The sequence below is a fragment of the Xenopus laevis genome, chromosome 9_10S, assembly GCF_017654675.1.
Source record: "Xenopus laevis strain J_2021 chromosome 9_10S, Xenopus_laevis_v10.1, whole genome shotgun sequence".
In the NCBI taxonomy this organism is placed as follows: domain Eukaryota; kingdom Metazoa; phylum Chordata; class Amphibia; order Anura; family Pipidae; genus Xenopus; species Xenopus laevis.
The window spans coordinates 2,395,211-2,413,299 of NC_054388.1; the positions used below are offsets into that span (position 1 = coordinate 2,395,211).

Here is an 18,089-nt window from a genome sequence, read left to right on the forward strand (position 1 = left end):
CAAAACATGTGAGGGGGCACCCGGATTTGAACCAGGGACCTCTCGATCTGCAGTCGAATGCTCTACCACTGAGCTATACCCCCTCTGCTGGATTTGCGCTGCTCTTACCCTCGTGTAATAAATGTAAGTGTCACATATTAGTTTATCTGACTGAGGTGTCACAGACATTCCTACAGTCACTCATCATCTGTGTCATTAGCCCAAAATTCCAACTTCTTATTCACAGACTCACTGCTTCTCTATTCACACACATACTGTATTTATTATAGTGTTTTCATATGAGAGAGATATTATATATATATATATATATGTGTATGTTTTCTCTACAGGGTTCATTTGACTTACTTTAACCAATACTTAACCTCAAATAATGTCAATATTATAAAGAAATGACTATTTATGTTTTTAATCTGCCACTTTAATCCCAGTTGCCCCTCTCTGTCCCGTCTCACTGATTCTCCTCTACATCCTGATACTCACTAATATAATCAAATATTCTACTCCCCCCCACTCCTAATCTTATTCTATCCCCCAGTTCCTTTAAATCAATCAGCTGAGTGATATAATAACATTTCCTAAATATCCTAATCCCTCAACCCCCAATTCCTCTTCTCCATCCCCCCAGTTCCCATTCCTTTCCGCCCCAATTCCCCTCCATTCCCCCTTTGCTCCTTTCCCCTTCTTATCCCCCCAATTTACCTCCTTTCCCCCAATTCCCCCTCTCCACCCCCCCAGTTCCCATTCCTTTCCACCCCAATTCCCCTCCATCCCCCCCTTTGCTCCTTTCCTCCCAATTCCCCTCCTTTCCCCCAATTTCCCTCCTTTCCCCCAATACCCCTCTGTTCCCCCATTACTCCGTTCCCCATATTTCCCCTCCTTTCCCACCAATTTCCCTCCTTTCCCCCCAATTCCCCTTCTCCATCCCCCCAGTTCCCATTCCTTTCCACCCCAATTCCCCCCTTTGCTCCTTTCCCCCCAATTTTCCTCCTTTTCCCCAATTTCCCTCCCTTCCCCCTAATACCCCTCCGTTCCCCCTTTAATCCTTTCCCCCAATTCCCCTCCTTTCCCCCAATTCCCCTCCTTTCACCCAATACCCCTCCATTCCCCCGTTCCCCATATTTCCCCCCAATTCCCCTCCTTTCCCCCAATTCCCCTCCTTTCCCCAATTCCCCTCCTTTCCCCCAATTCCCCTCCTTTCCCCAATTCCCCTCCTTTCCCCAATTTCCCTCCGTTCCCCCTTTACTCCTTTCCCCCCAATTCCCCTCCTTTCTCCCCAATTTCCCTCCTTTCCCCCAATACCCCTCCATTCCCCCTTTACTCCTTTCCCCAATTCCCCTCCTTTCCCCCAACAAAAAAGAAGTGACTGAAAGAAGTAAAATAACGAGGAGCAGTGGGAGTGACTGACAGAAGAGATGAGAGAATAATCATTTCTCTGTATGAAACCCAATAATAAGGCAGTGAGTAAACAGTTGCTATGGTGACCAGGTGACTATATGGAGACTACGGGGTCCCGGTGGGATCACAATCTCTTCCCTGAGGCAGATCCCAGTCACTGTCCGTCAGTGTGGGAGATAGGGGAGGAGATGTGTCAGTATAAGAGTCAGTATTAGTGTCGGTATAAGAGTCAGTACATGAGGGGAAGTCACACACGTTGTTCCAGTGAGAAGAGAAGGAGCCTGTGGAGCCGCCTGTCACTCAGGGACCTGTCACTTTGCTCTGGGACGTACCATTACACTGCGGCTGGCGGGGGAGCTCACCCTCCTCCCTTGTGTCACTGCTTTTATCAGACCCGGTTGTGGCTTCCACTAATTACTCGGAGGCCTCCCCCTAATGTAGCGCAGACCAGTTCCACCTCCAAACGCCCCTTGCCCTTCTCCCCCCGCACTCGCGCGCCCCCGTGTTAGTTGTGAGGTGCCGCCGCCCGCCCCGCCTCTCTGCTGGCCGCCATCTTGCCCGGATCTGGGGGCCGGACCGGAACCACTGGAGCGAGACTTGCGCTGCACCGGGAGGAACCGACGGACCTTCACCATCAGGAGCGACAGCCGAACGGACTGGGCGCAGTGTTGTGGATTAGCGGCTGCTCCGGGGCCTGTGAGAGGGAAAGCGGCGGCGGTTGGGAGAGGAGAGGCCGGGGGACCGGGGGTATGAGCGGCTGCTGACAGAGGCCGGTTCCCCGGGAGGGAGGGAAGCGCGAGAGTGAAGGGCCGGCAGCAGCGGAGGGATCTCGGGAGAACGTCATGGCCTCGAACGGCGGCGGCGGCGCAATTTCCATCATTGGCAGCGCCAGTAAAACTAAAACCAAGAAGAAACATTTCGTGTGTCAGAAAGTGAAGTTGTTCCGCGCCAGTGAGCCGCTCCTCAGTGTCCTCATGTGGGGGGTCAACCATACGGTGAGGGGCAGCCGCCTGGCAATATAATCCCTCTGATCCTCCAATCCCTGTACCTCTTAATCTGCCCCTCCAATCCCTGTGCCCCTTCCAACTGCCCCTCCAATCCCTGTGCCTCTTAATCTGCCCCTCCAATCCCTGTGCCCCTTCCAACTGCCCCTCCAATCCCTGTGCCCCTTCCAACTGCCCCTCCAATCCCTGTGCCTCTTCCTCTGCCCCTCCAATCCCTGTGCCTCTTCCTCTGATCCTCCAATCCCTGTGCCCCTTCCAACTGCCCCTCCAATCCCTGTGCCTCTTAATCTGCCCCTCCAATCCCTGTGTCCCTTCCAACTTCCCCTCCAATCCCTGTGCCTCTTAATCTGCCCCTCCAATCCCTGTGCCCCTTCCAACTGCCCCTCCAATCCCTGTGCCTCTTCCTCTGCCCCTCCAATCCCTGTGCCCCTTCCAACTGCCCCTCCAATCCCTGTGCCTCTTCCTCTGCCCCTCCAATCCCTGTGCCTCTTCCTCTGATCCTCCAATCCCTGTGCCTCTTCCTCTGCCCCTCCAATCCCTGTGCCTCTTCCTCTGATCCTCCAATCCCTGTGCCCCTTCCAACTGCCCCTCCAATCCCTGTGCCTCTTAATCTGCCCCTCCAATCCCTGTGCCTCTTCCTCTGCCCCTCCAATCCCTGTGCCTCTTCCTCTGATCCTCCAATCCCTGTGCCCCTTCCAACTGCCCCTCCAATCCCTGTGCCTCTTAATCTGCCCCTCCAATCCCTGTGTCCCTTCCAATTTCCCCTCCAATCCCTGTGCCTCTTAATCTGCCCCTCCAATCCCTGTGCCCCTTCCAACTGCCCCTCCAATCCCTGTGCCTCTTCCTCTGCCCCTCCAATCCCTGTGCCCCTTCCAACTGCCCCTCCAATCCCTGTGCCTCTTCCTCTGCCCCTCCAATCCCTGTGCCTCTTCCTCTGATCCTCCAATCCCTGTGCCTCTTCCTCTGCCCCTCCAATCCCTGTGCCTCTTCCTCTGATCCTCCAATCCCTGTGCCCCTTCCAACTGCCCCTCCAATCCCTGTGCCTCTTAATCTGCCCCTCCAATCCCTGTGCCCCTTCCAACTGCCCCTCCAATCCCTGTGCCTCTTAATCTGCCCCTCCAATCCCTGTGCCTCTTCCTCTGCCCCTCCAATCCCTGTGCCTCTTCCTCTGATCCTCCAATCCCTGTGCCTCTTAATCTGCTCCTCCAATCCCTGTGCCCCTTCCAACTGCCCCTCCAATCCCTGTGCCTCTTCCTCTGCCCCTCCAATCCCTGTGCCCCTTCCAACTGCCCCTCCAATCCCTGTGCCTCTTCCTCTGCCCCTCCAATCCCTGTGCCTCTTCCTCTGATCCTCCAATCCCTGTGCCCCTTCCAACTGCCCCTCCAATCCCTGTGCCTCTTAATCTGCCCCTCCAATCCCTGTGCCCCTTCCAACTGCCCCTCCAATCCCTGTGCCTCTTAATCTGCCCCTCCAATCCCTGTGCCCCTTGCAACTGCCCCTCCAATCCCTGTGCCCCTTCCAACTGCTCCTCCAATCCCTGTGCCTCTTAATCTGCTCCTCCAATCCCTGTGCCCCTTCCAACTGCCCCTCCAATCCCTGTGCCTCTTAATCTGCCCCTCCAATCCCTGTGCCCCTTCCAACTGCCCCTCCAATCCCTGTGCCCCTTCCAACTGCCCCTCCAATCCCTGTGCCCCTTCCAACTGCCCCTCCAATCCCTGTGCCCCTTCAACTAACCCCTTCCAGATGCCCCTCCAATCCCTGTTCAGTAGAAGTAAATGAATTTCATGGAGACATTTGGGGGGTGTTTGTTGTACTGCGCCACTGACATACCACCTCTACATTTCCTAATTGCCTCCTTAACCTGGATCATTAAGACCCCCACCCCCTTGTATGGCTTGATTTAAGTGATTAAGTTACCCTTTATTAAGACTTATTATCCTTTAATGCTTATTAATAAGCTTTATGTTCATCAATTCTCCACTTTGAGGTTTCAGCACCTCACTGGTTGCTAGGGTTGCAGTTACCCTAGTAACAAGGCAGTGCTTTGAGTGAGAGACTGGGAGATAAATCAGAAAGGGCCTGAATAGAAAAATAAAGAATAAAAGGTAACAGTAAAATTGTTGCCTCGCTGAGCAATAGGTAACGGTTGTCAGGGTCAGTGACCCCCCATTTGAAAGATGGAAACAGTCAGATGAGGCAAAACTATTAAAAATAACTAGCAATAGACAAAACTGCTAACATAATTAACTTAAAGGGGTGTCTGCACCCCCTGCTCAGTATAAAAGCTGAAAATGAAACGTATTTCCAGTTGGTGAAGAACGAGAGAGCTACGTCCCATGATGCTTTGCTTCATTCATTTCAGGTCAATGAGTTGAGCAATGTCCCCGCTCCTGTCATGCTGATGCCGGATGACTTTAAAGCCTACAGTAAAATTAAAGTGGACAATCACCTTTTCAACAAGTAAGTTAGAAGAGCAGGGGGTCCATTGGTTGCTAAGCAACCTGCATCCTGAATGAGGTGCAGATAAAGATGCTGCTATAGAGACGGGCTCTGACTCCCCAATAATCCAGGGCAGGAGGGATGTAAGGAAGAAAGCGATGCTGATGGGAAATAAATCCCTTCTCTGTACCTGAGGGGGGACAGTAAGTGATGACTAGGGCACTTCTTGGATCTGCTTAAAGGGGAACTATCTCGAAAATGAAAATTTAATATAAGCTTCCTCATACTGAAATAAGAGACTTCTAAATACAATCAAATTAAAAATTCGGCATCATTTCTAAAATAATCAAGTTTATCTTCACTATTCCTCTCTCAGCATCTGTTTCTCTTCATTCTGTCTTCATGTCTCTCTACATGCAGAATTTGTGCAAAAGGCAGTTATTTTGTTAGATTTATTCAAGCACAGGATACCCGGTAGATAACATAAGTTCTGAAGAATCCCATTGTATACTACAGAGCTTATCTGTTATCTACTGTGTATCCTGTGCTTGAATGGCTGCCCCCATGGCTACACAGCAGCTTGTTTATATAAATTATAGTAGTACTTATCTGTTATCTACTGTGTATCCTGTGCTTGAATGGCTGCCCCCATGGCTACACAGCAGCTTGTTTATATAAACTATAGTAGTACTTATCTGTTATCTACTGTGTATCCTGTGCTTGAATGGCTGCCCCATGGCTACACAACAGCTTGTTTATATAAACTATAGTAGTACTTATGTTATCTACTGTGTATCCTGTGCTTGAATGGCTGCCCCCACAGCAACATGTTTATATGAACTATAGTAGGGATTCTGTGCACAAATTTTTTGGTGTTACTGTTTCTTTAATCCTACATATAAACCGCTGCCAGGAGAACATAGCTTATAACATGATCAGATAACCAGGCCTTTAATAAAATCGAATTTTTCGAATGAATTTTAATGAAGACTGTCCTGATGAAGCCTAACCACCCCCTTATCCGTAGGGAGAACCTGCCAAGCCGTTTCAAGTTCAAGGAGTACTGTCCCATGGTCTTCCGAAACCTGCGAGAGAGGTTTGGAATCGATGATCAGGATTACCAGGTGCGTGAGACCAATTGCAACTCTGCCATAGACTCCAATTATACAGCAGAACTAAAGCTAAAATTGCCGGGAGGGATGGCAGTCTCTCCAGTGATTCCACTTGTTCTCCTTCTACCCGAGACTGGAATCACACCGGGATTTCTTGCTTTAGTTCTCCTTTACTGAATTATTGATATTCACTCCGTAGCTGGGATTTTCAAGCAGCTTTGGGGTTTCTTTTACGATAAGATCTCTCTAAGATATCTATCTGCCTTTTAGAACTCATTGACCCGCAGCGCTCCAGTAAACAGCGAGAATCAAGGGCGGTTTGGCTCGCGTTTCCTCACCACTTACGATCGTCGGTTCGTCATTAAAACAATATCCAGCGAGGATGTGGCAGAGATGCACAATATCCTAAAGAAATACCACCAGGTAGGTGCTCGCCTCCCAGAGATATAGGGATGCACCGAATCTGGATTTGGTTCGGTATTCGGCCATTTTCAACAGGATTCGGATTTGGCCGAATCCTTGTGCCTGGCTGAACCGAATCCAAATTCTTCAAATCATGTGACTTTTCGTCACAAAACAAGGAAGTAAAGATTTTAGCCGTGCACGAAAATAACCTTTGCCTTCTCTTGCACTCAAGTTTATAGTGGAGTGCCATGGAAATACTCTGCTGCCTCAGTTCCTGGGGATGTACAGACTCACTGTGGATGGAGTGGAGACCTACATGATTGTCACCAGAAATGTATTCAGTCATCGACTTGGGGTTCATCGCAAGTACGACCTGAAGGTAACAATGTATAAATATCTGGGGAGCAGACCGCTTAGACTGTCTAAAGGACAAGGAAACCCACCCCCTTCCCATATAACTGAGCTTTAAACACAGAGTAGCATAGGACTGGCCGTGTCATATGATGCAGCTCTGCATTTAAAGGGATTATGTCATGATTTTTATGGTGCAGTTTTTATTTCTAAATTAGTTTACACTGCAAATAATTCACTCTGCAATATAAAATGTCATTCCTGAAGCAGCAAGTGTATTTAGTTGTAATATTGGTGTGTAGGTGCATCTCAGCTCATTTTGCCTGGTCATGTGATTTCAGAAAGAGCCAGCACTTTAGGATGGAACTGCTTTCTGGCAGCCTGTTGTTTCTCCTACTCAATGTAACTGAATGTGTCTCAGTGGGACCTGGATTTTACTATTGAGTGTTGTTCTTAGATCTACCAGGCAGCTGTTATCTTGTGTTAGGGAGCTGCTGTTTGGTTACCTTCCCCTTGTTCTGTTGTTAGGCTGCAGGGGGGAAAGGGAGGGGGTGATATCACTCAAATTTGCAGTAAAGAGTGATTGAAGTTTATCAGAGCACAAGTCACATGACTGGGGGCAGCTGGAAAACTGACAATATGTCTAGCCCCATGTCCGATTTCAAAATAAAATCTAAAAAAATCTGTTTAAGTACAGAGGTCTGCTGGAGCAGCACTATTAACTGATTCACTTTGAATTTTTTTTTTTCTTCCCCATGACAGTATCCCTTTAACGTACGGGAGAAGGAGACTGCACTGGGAAATCCCTTTTTGCAATTGGGAAGGGACCTCTGGGATTGTTTGTTTTTGTGTGTGTGTGTCTACTAATTTGGGGAAAAAACTTTTTTTTTTAGGCCACCAACAACATGGTGGGAAATGCTTCAAGCTCCCTTATATTTATCCTTTTTTCCCTCCTCTACAGGGCTCCACAGTGTCTAGAGAAGCCAGCGGCAAAGAAAAGGTGAGCTCAGATGCACATCATATTAATTGTAAGCCACAATACTATTTATACATCCAGTGCAGGCTTGTTAACGAGTGTATACACTGAAAAAGAATACTTATTTGCTGCAACATAAACCCTGAGATCTGCCTTAGTACCCGTATTAAATGATCATTCCATGTGCAGCGCATTGCTCGATGCTATTTCTGAGCTGTTGCATAAAACTTACAGGCCAAGGACCTGCCTACGTTTAAAGATAACGATTTTCTGAACGAGGGGCAGAAGCTGCACGTTGGGGAGGAGAACAAGAAGATGTTCCTGGAGAAGTTAAAGCGAGATGTGGAGGTAAGAACGCTGCAGATCATATAGGTTATAGGGATGCACTGAATCCAGGATTAGGCCGATCCGAATTTGCATATGTAAATTAGCGGCGGGGAGGGAAATTGTCAGAAAATAAGGAAGTAAAAAATGGTTTCCCTTTCCCACCCCTAATTTCATTATGTGAATTAGGATTCGGTATTTGGCTGAATCTTTCGTGAAGGATTCGGGTGTTCGGCCGAATCCAAAATAGTGGATTCAGTGCATCCCTAATAGAATATATATAAGGAAACAGAGCAGGTATGCAGCATGGGGTGCATTTACTTTCACACAAGAGCCCCTGTCTGAATCAACGGCCAATTGCTCTTTACCCTGAGAACCTCTTTCTAAAAATGTTTATTCTCCTCCCCTTAGTTTTTGTCTGTGCTGAAGATAATGGATTACAGCCTGTTAGTTGGGCTGCATGATGTGGACCGGGCAGAGCAAGAAGAGATGGAGGTGGAAGAGAGGGCAGAAGAGGAGGAGTGTGAGGACAGCTCAGGGAACCCCATCTGCTCCTACGGAACCCCCCCGGACAGTCCTGGAAATCTTCTCAACTTTCCACGGTTCTTTGGACCTGGAGAGTTTGACCCGTCCGTGGATGTGTATGCGATGAAGAGCCATGACAGTGAGTTGCACAGGGATGGAGAATTGTCTAGAAATCCTTGTTTGTGTAATAAAGTGAGTTGTACAGGGATGGAGAATTGTCTGAAAAGCTTTGTACTGCCGGGCCTTATAATCACCCAGGGAATTGTAGGCGGGTGTTTAAAAGTGACCGCCTTTAGCTACGACATATAGTGAACTGGGTGGCTTTGCTGCGGTGGCCACTGTAGTATTAAATTGGCAAAGAGGAAGGGACAAGATCTGTTTGATATCATTTAGCATTTGTTTTTCCTTTCTCGCCTCAGAGGTTACTGGTTATTATGTATTATCATTTGCAGATGCTCCCAAGAAGGAAGTGTATTTCATGGCCATTATAGACATTCTTACTCCCTACGATGCCAAGAAGAAAGCTGCACACGCCGCCAAAACTGTAAAGCACGGGGTAAGCTTGAGCCCGGCTCGTACAAATCCAACCCCCGGCCCCCGGGAAATCTCAATTCAGACCTACCTTGTGTAGCCGACTACTCTCTCTCACTCTTTCCTTTTTGTTTCCCATAAACGATCAGTGACCAGGAACTACTTCTGTTTCCATTTCCCCATTGCAGGCTGGAGCAGAAATCTCCACGGTGAATCCGGAGCAGTATTCCAAACGCTTCATCGAGTTTATGTCCAACATCCTCATGTAGCGCCGTCCTCTGCACTCCTCCTTCCTCCTCTTCCTCACACCCTTTTGCCCGGAGAGATTAGCCTGACGCCTTGAGCCGGAGTGTGAGAGTCTGCATGAGTGTGAATGAACTGCATGTCCTGTTTCTAGCAACTCCCGGTATCCTGGGAAGGATCTCGTTACTTACCCCTTCTGCATTTTTACATGATTTTAATATTGAAAGTAAAGGTCATTCTGATGGGTCAAATTAGTTTATAAATTAGAGTGCAGTCAGTACTTAGTGCCCTGTTGCTGAACTATAATTTACTGGGTCCTCCAACTGCCAGTCCCTTACATGGAGGATTTTGAGTGTTGTAGTTCAGCAAGGATTTCAGACAAATTGTCCCCTTACATTTTTGTAGTTCAAGTATTCACCACCACATATCACCCTTACCCCCTCAAAATAATATCTGCCATCCGGGGAGATCCAGAGATCAAATATTGAGAAATATCATAGAAAATATACATAGCAGTATAGTCAATGTCTGGATACAAATGTTTCATATTTTACTTGTATTATTAAAGGGGTTTTTCACCTTTAAGTTCCATTTTAGTATTATACAATGGCCAATTCCAAGAAACTTTTCAATTGGTCTTCATTATTTATTTTTTAAATTATTTTCCTTCTTTTAAATGGGGGATCACTGACCCCATCTAAAAAAAACGAATGCTCTGAGAGGCTACAAATACATTGTTATTGCTTATTTTTATTACTCATGTTTCTATTCGGACCCTCACCTATTTATATTCCAGTCTCTTATATATATCAATGCATGGTTGCTAGGGTTATTTGAACCCTACCAACCCGATTGCTGAAATTGCAAACTGGAGAGTAGGGATGCATGGAATCCACTATTTTGGATTAGGCCGAACACCCGAATCCTTTGCGAAAGATTTGGCTGAATAGCGAACTGAATCCAAATCCTAATTTGCATATGTAAATTAGGGGTGGGAAGATGAAAACATTTTTTACTTCCTTGTTTTATGACAAAGGCAAGCAATTTCCTTCCCCACCCCCAATTTGCATATGCAAATTAGAATTCGGTTCAGCTGGGCAGAAGGATTCGGCCAAATCTGAATCCTGCTGAAAAAGGCCGTATCCTGGCCGAATCCCGAACCGAATCCTGGATTCAGTGCATCCCTACTGGAGAGCTTCTGAATAAAAAGCTAAATAACTAAAAAAAAACACAAATGAAAATGCAAATTGTCTCAGAATATCCCTCTCTACATCATACTGACAGTTAACTCCCAGGTGAACAACCCCTTTAAGGTTTCTAGAAGGGCAATGCTTATCCAAATCACCCAATAAGTGATTAATATTGCCATTTACATGTCCTTGAACTTCATGCAGTAACTTCAGTAAATCCAGTGCACTTTTTGGGGAGATTATTTCACCTTAACATTGGTTCCAACCTTGATCTTTAATAAGTCTTTAGATTCCTTGGACAGGAGTCCATAGGTCACCTCTGAATATAATACAGATAAATGAAAGCCTGTGTTTTGTGAAAGAGCTTAAAGGGATACTGTTATGGGGGAAAAAAAAAAAAATCAAAACACATCAGTTAATAGTGCTGCTCCAGCAGAATTCTGCACTGAAATCCATTTCTCAAAAGAGCAAACTGATTTTTTTATATTCAATTTTGAAATCTGACATGGGGCTAGACATATTGTCAATTTCCCAGCTGCCCCAAGTCATGTGAATTGTGCTCTGATAAACTTCAGTCACTCTTTACTGCTGTACTGCAAGTTGGAGTGATATCACCCCCTCCCCCCCCCCCCCCCAGCAGCCAAACAAAAGAACAATGGGAAGGTAACCAGATAGCAGCTCCCTAACACAAGATAACAGCTGCCTGGTAGATCTAAGAACAACACTCAATAGTAAAATCCAGGTCCCACTGAGACACATTCAGTTACACTGAGAAGGAAAACAGCAGCATCTTCTAAAGTGCAGGCACAAGTCACATGACCAGGGGCAGCTGGGAAATTGACAAAATGTCTAGCCCCATGTCAGATTTCAAAATTGAATATAAAAACATCTGTTTGCTCTTTTGAGAAATGGATTTCAGTGCAGAATTCTGCTGGAGTAGCACTATTAACTGATGCGTTTTTAAAAAAAAACATGTTTTCCGATGACAGGATCCCTTTAAATGTGACAGGAAAGGGTGACCGAGCCAATAGGATAAAAAAAATAGTGTCACTGTCCAAATATTTATGGAACAGACTGTTTTCTACACTGACAAGCTGGCTGGATTTTAGAAAATGTAAAACACTGCCAACAACATATTCCTTCTATAAATCATCCCCCAGCAGAGAAGGTCCCAACCGTACAGGCACCCGTTGTGTTTAACCCATCACTCCCCCTAGCGGAAGGCTGCAGAATAGCGAATTGTATAAAAGGAAGCAGTTTTTCCTGTCCCAGGTCTTTAATGTAAAGTGTTCTGTAATCTGTTTACATATAAGGTAGCATTCTGTTACAAATGCTCATTGATTAGACAGTATTGTTTTATTAACATGATGCTAAATTGTTTTTTTTTTTTTATTTGTAAGAAAAAAGGGATTTTTATGCATTTTTTTTATGTTTAAATCTCTTAGGTCATCTTTTACTTTGGAACTTGTATGTATTTAAGAAATATTAATCATTGTATATCTGGTTGTCAGTTTTCATTTTTTAAATAATGATGTGAGCATTAACCATTGGTCCTCCCCACCTTTATCCTTACAACATGTGGGGGGATGGGGATGCACCGAAGCCGGGATTCAGATTCAGCTGAACCAAATCTGAATCCTAATTTGTATATGCAAATTAGGAGCGGGCAGGGAAATCGTGTGATATCGTCACGCGTAAAAAATGTTATCCCCTTCCCACCCCTAATTTGCATATGCAAATTAGGATCCGGTATTCGGCCGAATCTTTTGCGAAGGATTCGGCCCAAATCCAAAATGGTGGATTTGATGCATCCCTAGAAGAATATGCCCCTGCAATAACCATGGGGGATTAAGCGGGGGATATCTGGACACCACAGTGGTATTGGTGTCTTGTGTTGGCAGTGAACAGGTTAATATTTCCAGAGATGATCATTTTGCCATGTCTCCTAACACCCCCCCCCCTTCAAAAAATGTACAATTTAATAAAGTGAGTGATATTGTTTTTCCTCTCTCTGCAGCTTTGTTCTACAGGGTAGATAATATAGAAGGAATACACAGCACTTTCCAGTTTTTCTTCTACTTATTTAAAGGGTAAATGGAAGACAAACACTAGGCATTCAGAGAAGATTTGTTTTTTTTTAATAAAAAGAAAAAAAAATGATATGACAGAGGCAGAATCCAGGGGCAGAGAGTTAGTCCATACGAGCCTTTAGTGTCCGTGTGGTTATTTTATCTTTCTCTCTGTAAAAAGTACAGGTCATTTAGTCCCATGAATTAATCAGTAAATATTTAGCTTACTTCCCCTTTAAATGAAAAGGAAAGTTGAAATCAGTTGGCAAGGTAGCAAATGTCAGGCAATTCCCAGTCATTATCACTTACCTGATAACCCTGGGCAAGTGCTCCTGTTAGCAAGAAAAATCCCCAGCCTGGGGTACTCGTGGGGCGTTCCTCTGCTCTTCTTTGCTCCGGGCCCCAAGCACAGTAAAGTGAGAGGATGAACTTTAAGCAAAAGCCGCCTCTTTCACTTTACTGCACATGTGTAAGCCTGGGGCAACAGGAGTAGGAAAAAATACTGCCTCTTGGTGCACCTATAGAAGTACCCCAGCCTGGTGCAGTTTTCTGTTAACTGGGGTATCACTTAAAGGGGTTGTTCACCTTCCAACACTTTTTTTTTCCAGTTCAGTTGGTTTCAGACAGTTCACCAGAAATAAAGACTTTTTCCAATTACTTTTTATTTTCTAATAGTGAAGTGTAAGTTTCATTTTTCACCTTCTAAAGTGCCGACCCTGTTAAATATTCAAAATTGATTCACATTTAGTTGATATAGTTCTTTGGCTCTGCTGAGCAGAATCCCTGAGTTTTAGTGATGTGCAGGTCGGGTAACACCTGACCCTAACCCGCCCGAGCCAGACTTCCTACCACTTTAAGGTTGGCGCCACCCCGCCGATGATGTCACAAAAGGGGCGGGGCAGGAGGCACATGTCTTTAAAAAATCAAGTAGGAAGCCGGCAGTTCCTGGTGGCGGAGGGGAGGGCAGGAAGAAGAGCTCAACCCGCACCCAACATTAACCTTAGATTTTGAAAAAAAATTGTAAATAAAAAATGGAAAGTAATTTAAAAAAAGTCTTTATTTCTGGGGAACAATCTGCAAACAATTGAACTGATAAAAGTGTTTGGAAGGTGAACATCCCTATTAAAATCACTGGGACTGCCTAACATTAGGGCACATTGATTATAACTTTCCCTTCTGCAGACATGCATTAATATATACCCATAGGTGCTAAAATGAGATCTAAGTCAATTAGATATAAATGTGGAAAAATCTTTGCACACAATCATCCTGACTGATGACGAGTTAGACAAATGATTTCATGTTCCCTACATCTCCAATGATTCCATTCCCTCTGACTGAATGAGGCACATATACAATATTAACATTGCAGCAGAACCGGACGTTATTCCATTAGCTGCTCTTTAACGAATAACATATTCCCCCGTGTGACCCCAAATAGAATATTGGCCTCATATGGAGCAAGTATTTGTGTGCTACTTACATCACATGTACGACCACTCCCATACCCGACACTGCGTCTCTATCCACTGCGTTGAGCATGGCTTGAGAGATTGTTTCAAACAAGTCTTCTGGCTCCTTTTAGAGACAAGAAATGAATCCTTGTGAAGATAAACGTCTCCCCACACACTGGCCCAAATAGCAAAGCTGCTTCATCCCTCCCAAACCTTGGGCACAGTTATGTTTCAGCACCAGAAACAAACCCTGGAATATTCTGAGCTCTCAGGCTGTACTACTATTATGCCGCTGCATGCATTCCTTTTATACACAGCAAGAACCAGTAGGGGTTACTCGCTGCAGAACATCTGCCTGCACAATATATCGCCTATTAAATAAGAAATGCAGACGTCTCTGTACAGCAATGGAACTCAAGCCAATACTCACCATATCTGGTTCCCACAAGGACTCACACATTCCATACATCTGCTCCGAGCACGTTCCGCTCACCACAAAGTCTTCAGTCTCCATGGGGCATCCAATCAGATCCAGAGAACAAATGAAAGGCTGAAAGGTTTTGGGGTCCAAGCCGGCAATTACAGGTTCTATGTAGTAAGGGCCAAACCTAGTGAATATAAAGATCAGTAAAATACAAATGGCCTAGTTCAGTACATTTGTTGCTCCAGAGTAGACTTTATTTAAAGATACAATACTTCTGTAGCCGTCTAAAATAAACGAAATTCTAGCATATTAAAAAAATTCCTTAGCAACTTTTCAGTTGGTCTTCATTTTCTACACCTTTAAAAATTATTTGCGGCCTTCTGCCTCAATCAGCTGTTAAATGGAGGGGGGGGGAGTCACTGACCCTGGCAGCCGCACAACTATTGCTCTGTGATGCTCTAATGTTTGTGATACTTTCTATTCAATCCCTCTCCTTATCATCGTCCAGTCTCTCAGTCAAGCTACGGCCTGGTTGTTCACAGACAAGCAAACAGTAAGGCTCTTGAGTTGGTGAAACCCTAATGGGCAGCTAATGGCTCTTTAACTCCCAGCATCCCACTCATGGATGAGGAATGATAACGTTTTTTTATCTGAACTAAAGACATTTGAGCAAACGTGGGACCATAAGACAGGCACAAACCCAAAAGGTCTAAGGAACTTCCGGTTCATAAGGAAGAGGGCGTCTCATAAAACACAGGTGAGCCACAAATGTTACTACAGTTATCGGATCTATTATCCAGAATGCTCAGGACCTGGGGTTTTCCAGAGAACAGATCTTTCCATAATTTGAATCTTCATACCTTAAGTCTACTAGAAAATCACCCAAACATTAAATAAACTCAAAAGGCTAGTTTTACCTCCAATAGTTACATAGTTAAATTGGGTTGAAAAAAGACAAAGTCCATCAAGTCCAACCCCTCCAAATGAAAACCCAGCCCCATACACACACCCCTCCCTACTGTCACATAAATGATATATACCCATATCTATACTAACTATAGAGCTTAGTATCACAATAGCCTTTGTATTATGTCTGTCCAAAAAATCATCCAAGTCCCTCTTATAGTCATTAACTGAAGTGCATTCCAGAACCTCACTGATTAATTATATTTCAGTTGGGATCAAGTACAATTCCACAGAAATCAAGTACTATTACACAGAAAAAGCGAATCGTTTTTAAAAATTTTTAAAAATTTAAAAATTTGGATAAAACGGAGTCTATGGGAGTCTATGGGAGACGGCCTTTCCGTAATTCGGAGCTTTGTGGATAACTGGTTTCCATAGCTGTACTGGACGTTCCTTACCTTCTCTCATACAAGAGATTAGCCACCATGCTCATGAAGGTCTTGGGCTTAATCTGACGTCCTTCCTTCAGCTCATAGAGGTTGAGTCGGAACTTCAAGCGCTGGGCCCTGGTTGATATATATTGGGCGAAAGAAAACGACACCCATTAAAGTTTTGTTCTACACAAGGCCTCCCATTGCATGCTGAGCTGTAAATATCACTGCTCCCCTAATATCTGCACCCCCACTTACACAGTCTGAACATCTGTAGCCAGGCCAGCCAATCCAATGTACAAGCGCTCCCCCATAGGGAAGATCTTCTGAAAGTCGGTGGTTACCATCTGTGCCTGTACCCCGAAACGTCGGTCTGCAGCAATGGCCACACAGTCTTTCCCTTTCATGGCCATGATGGCCCCACCATTATACGACATAATCGACTGATCAGGAGAGAAAGAACAAAAAAAAAAAAAGGTATCATATAGCCAGAAAATACAGAGTTTTAGTCACTGAGACCCCCAATACTTTTAGAACTTCCTATTCTTTGTGATCTACGTCTACTTACCATTCAGTATCTTAAATATGCACCATTCTATCTAGTAACACACAGTAGAGTCCTGCACGGAACCAATTCCGAATTTTCGCATTTTCAGCCCGCGACCTGAACCGCAACCCCCATATTTAGCCACTTTGATCCGCTACCTGACCCGAACCCGCAACTGCCTTATCCGCATCCCGACCCGCCAACCACCATCAAACAGGAAGTGACAGTGTTGCAAACCGGAAGTGACGTCAAAAGTGAGACGGGACAGAAACAAGTTTCGTAAAACTTAAAAAGGGGTAAGTTTTACGATGAGACCTGCGACCCCTGAAAATCCTCCCTTCATTCCGCAGGGTGCACGTTTTTTTGCAGGTAACCGACCTGCTGCAGGACTCTAACACATGGCTTCACTCTAGGACCCTCAGATATGGCATTTGCTTAAAGGGATTGTTCACCTTCCAAACACTTTTTTCAGTTCAGTTGCGTTCAGATTGTTCCCCAGAAATAAAGACTTTTTTCAATTACTTTCCATTATTTCTTTTTTAACGTTTTTTTATACAAGATCTAAGTTTAAAGTTCCTGTCTCTGGTGTTTGAGTCTGGCAGCTCAGTGATCCAGAACATCTGAACAGTTACAATTTGCTACAAGTTGCTACAATTAATTGATCCATTTCTCAGCAGCATCTCTGGAGTATTAGCAACTATTGTATCAATTCTAACAGCTGCCTGTAATGAAACTCAGGGATTCTGCTCAGGGACAAAGATAAGAAATGTATCAACTAAATGTATCAATTTAGAACAGTTTTACAGGGTCGGTGACCCCCCTTCCCAGAGCTGCTTTAGAAGGTAAAAAAATAATTACATTTTACACTTAAATATTAGAAAAACAGTCTCAAATTGAAAGTAATTGGAAAAAAGTCGTTATTTCTGGTGATCTATCGGAAAACGACTAGTTGTTTGAAGGTGAACTACCGCTTTAACTCCTGGTTGTTACTTTTTAAATAATGTAGCAAAAGCCTGTGTCCTCCTGGAAAACAAGTCTGTTCGTTACGTTACACCAGGGCAGACAATAGAATGGGGCAGAAAAATACAAATAACTTAAAACCCATAGAAAATGTGTAATGAATGTATATTGTAAAGTTGCTTAGAATTAGGTTTTCTTTTATTAGGCAAAACATTTTTTTTGGGACAGTCCTTTAAGGAAGGTCCCGGCTTGTCAGCAACATGATTGGCCATCAATGGTCACGTTCCTGATTGTCATGTATCTCCACCAGTCAGGTTGCTGGAAACTGTAGAAGGGTTTCCTAAGCATCGGTGTTGCAGTTGGTCAGGTGCCAAGTCTAGAGACCCGACAGCATAAAATAAACATTAGATTTCCATTGCTTTGGGACACTTTCATGGTTTGGGTTACTGTTCCGTTTAAAGCAAATCTATTATTGGCATTTACATCAATACAGTCTCTGTGTCACACACACATTTATAGTTACAGGTATTTGTGTGCTGTTTGAGTCTGTGTGGTATTTGTGTGGTATTTGTGTGGTGCTTGTGTGGTATTTGTGTGGTGTTGGTATGGCATTTGTGTGATGTTTGTTTGATACAGAGCCGGACAGTCACACATCCCTCTAGTTGTAACTCGCTTCCCTAACCCCCCAAATATCCCTCACTCACACCCCAATTCCCACCCGCCCAGTCTCACCATGTTGGCGACGCTTCTCTGCCTCCCTCACGATACAAAACCGAAAGCAGCAGCCGGTTCCTTCAACGCTG

The 18,089-nt window shown here is 44.7% G+C and overlaps 2 protein-coding genes and 1 non-coding gene across 3 annotated transcripts; 1 reads left to right on the forward strand and 2 right to left on the reverse strand.

The window, feature by feature from the left end:
* Positions 1 to 11: 11 nt before the first annotated feature.
* Positions 12 to 83, reverse strand: trnac-gca. Its single transcript has one exon. It is a non-coding gene; the product is annotated as a tRNA-Cys (tRNA).
* A 1,990-nt stretch (positions 84 to 2,073) lies between these two features.
* Positions 2,074 to 12,494, forward strand: pip4k2b.S (phosphatidylinositol-5-phosphate 4-kinase, type II, beta S homeolog). Its single transcript, NM_001097129.1, is given in 10 exon segments — positions 2,074 to 2,390; positions 4,762 to 4,859; positions 5,866 to 5,962; positions 6,221 to 6,373; positions 6,588 to 6,734; positions 7,668 to 7,706; positions 7,917 to 8,030; positions 8,418 to 8,670; positions 8,984 to 9,087; positions 9,251 to 12,494. Coding segments are annotated over 10 exon segments (1,239 nt in total). The 5' UTR covers positions 2,074 to 2,237; the 3' UTR covers positions 9,332 to 12,494.
* A 116-nt stretch (positions 12,495 to 12,610) lies between these two features.
* psmb3.S (proteasome subunit beta 3 S homeolog) lies at positions 12,611 to 18,089 on the reverse strand. The gene is given in 6 exon segments (NM_001095272.1): positions 12,611 to 12,735; positions 14,048 to 14,142; positions 14,449 to 14,626; positions 15,807 to 15,914; positions 16,038 to 16,222; positions 18,019 to 18,089. Coding segments are annotated over 6 exon segments (618 nt in total). The 5' UTR covers positions 18,022 to 18,089; the 3' UTR covers positions 12,611 to 12,686.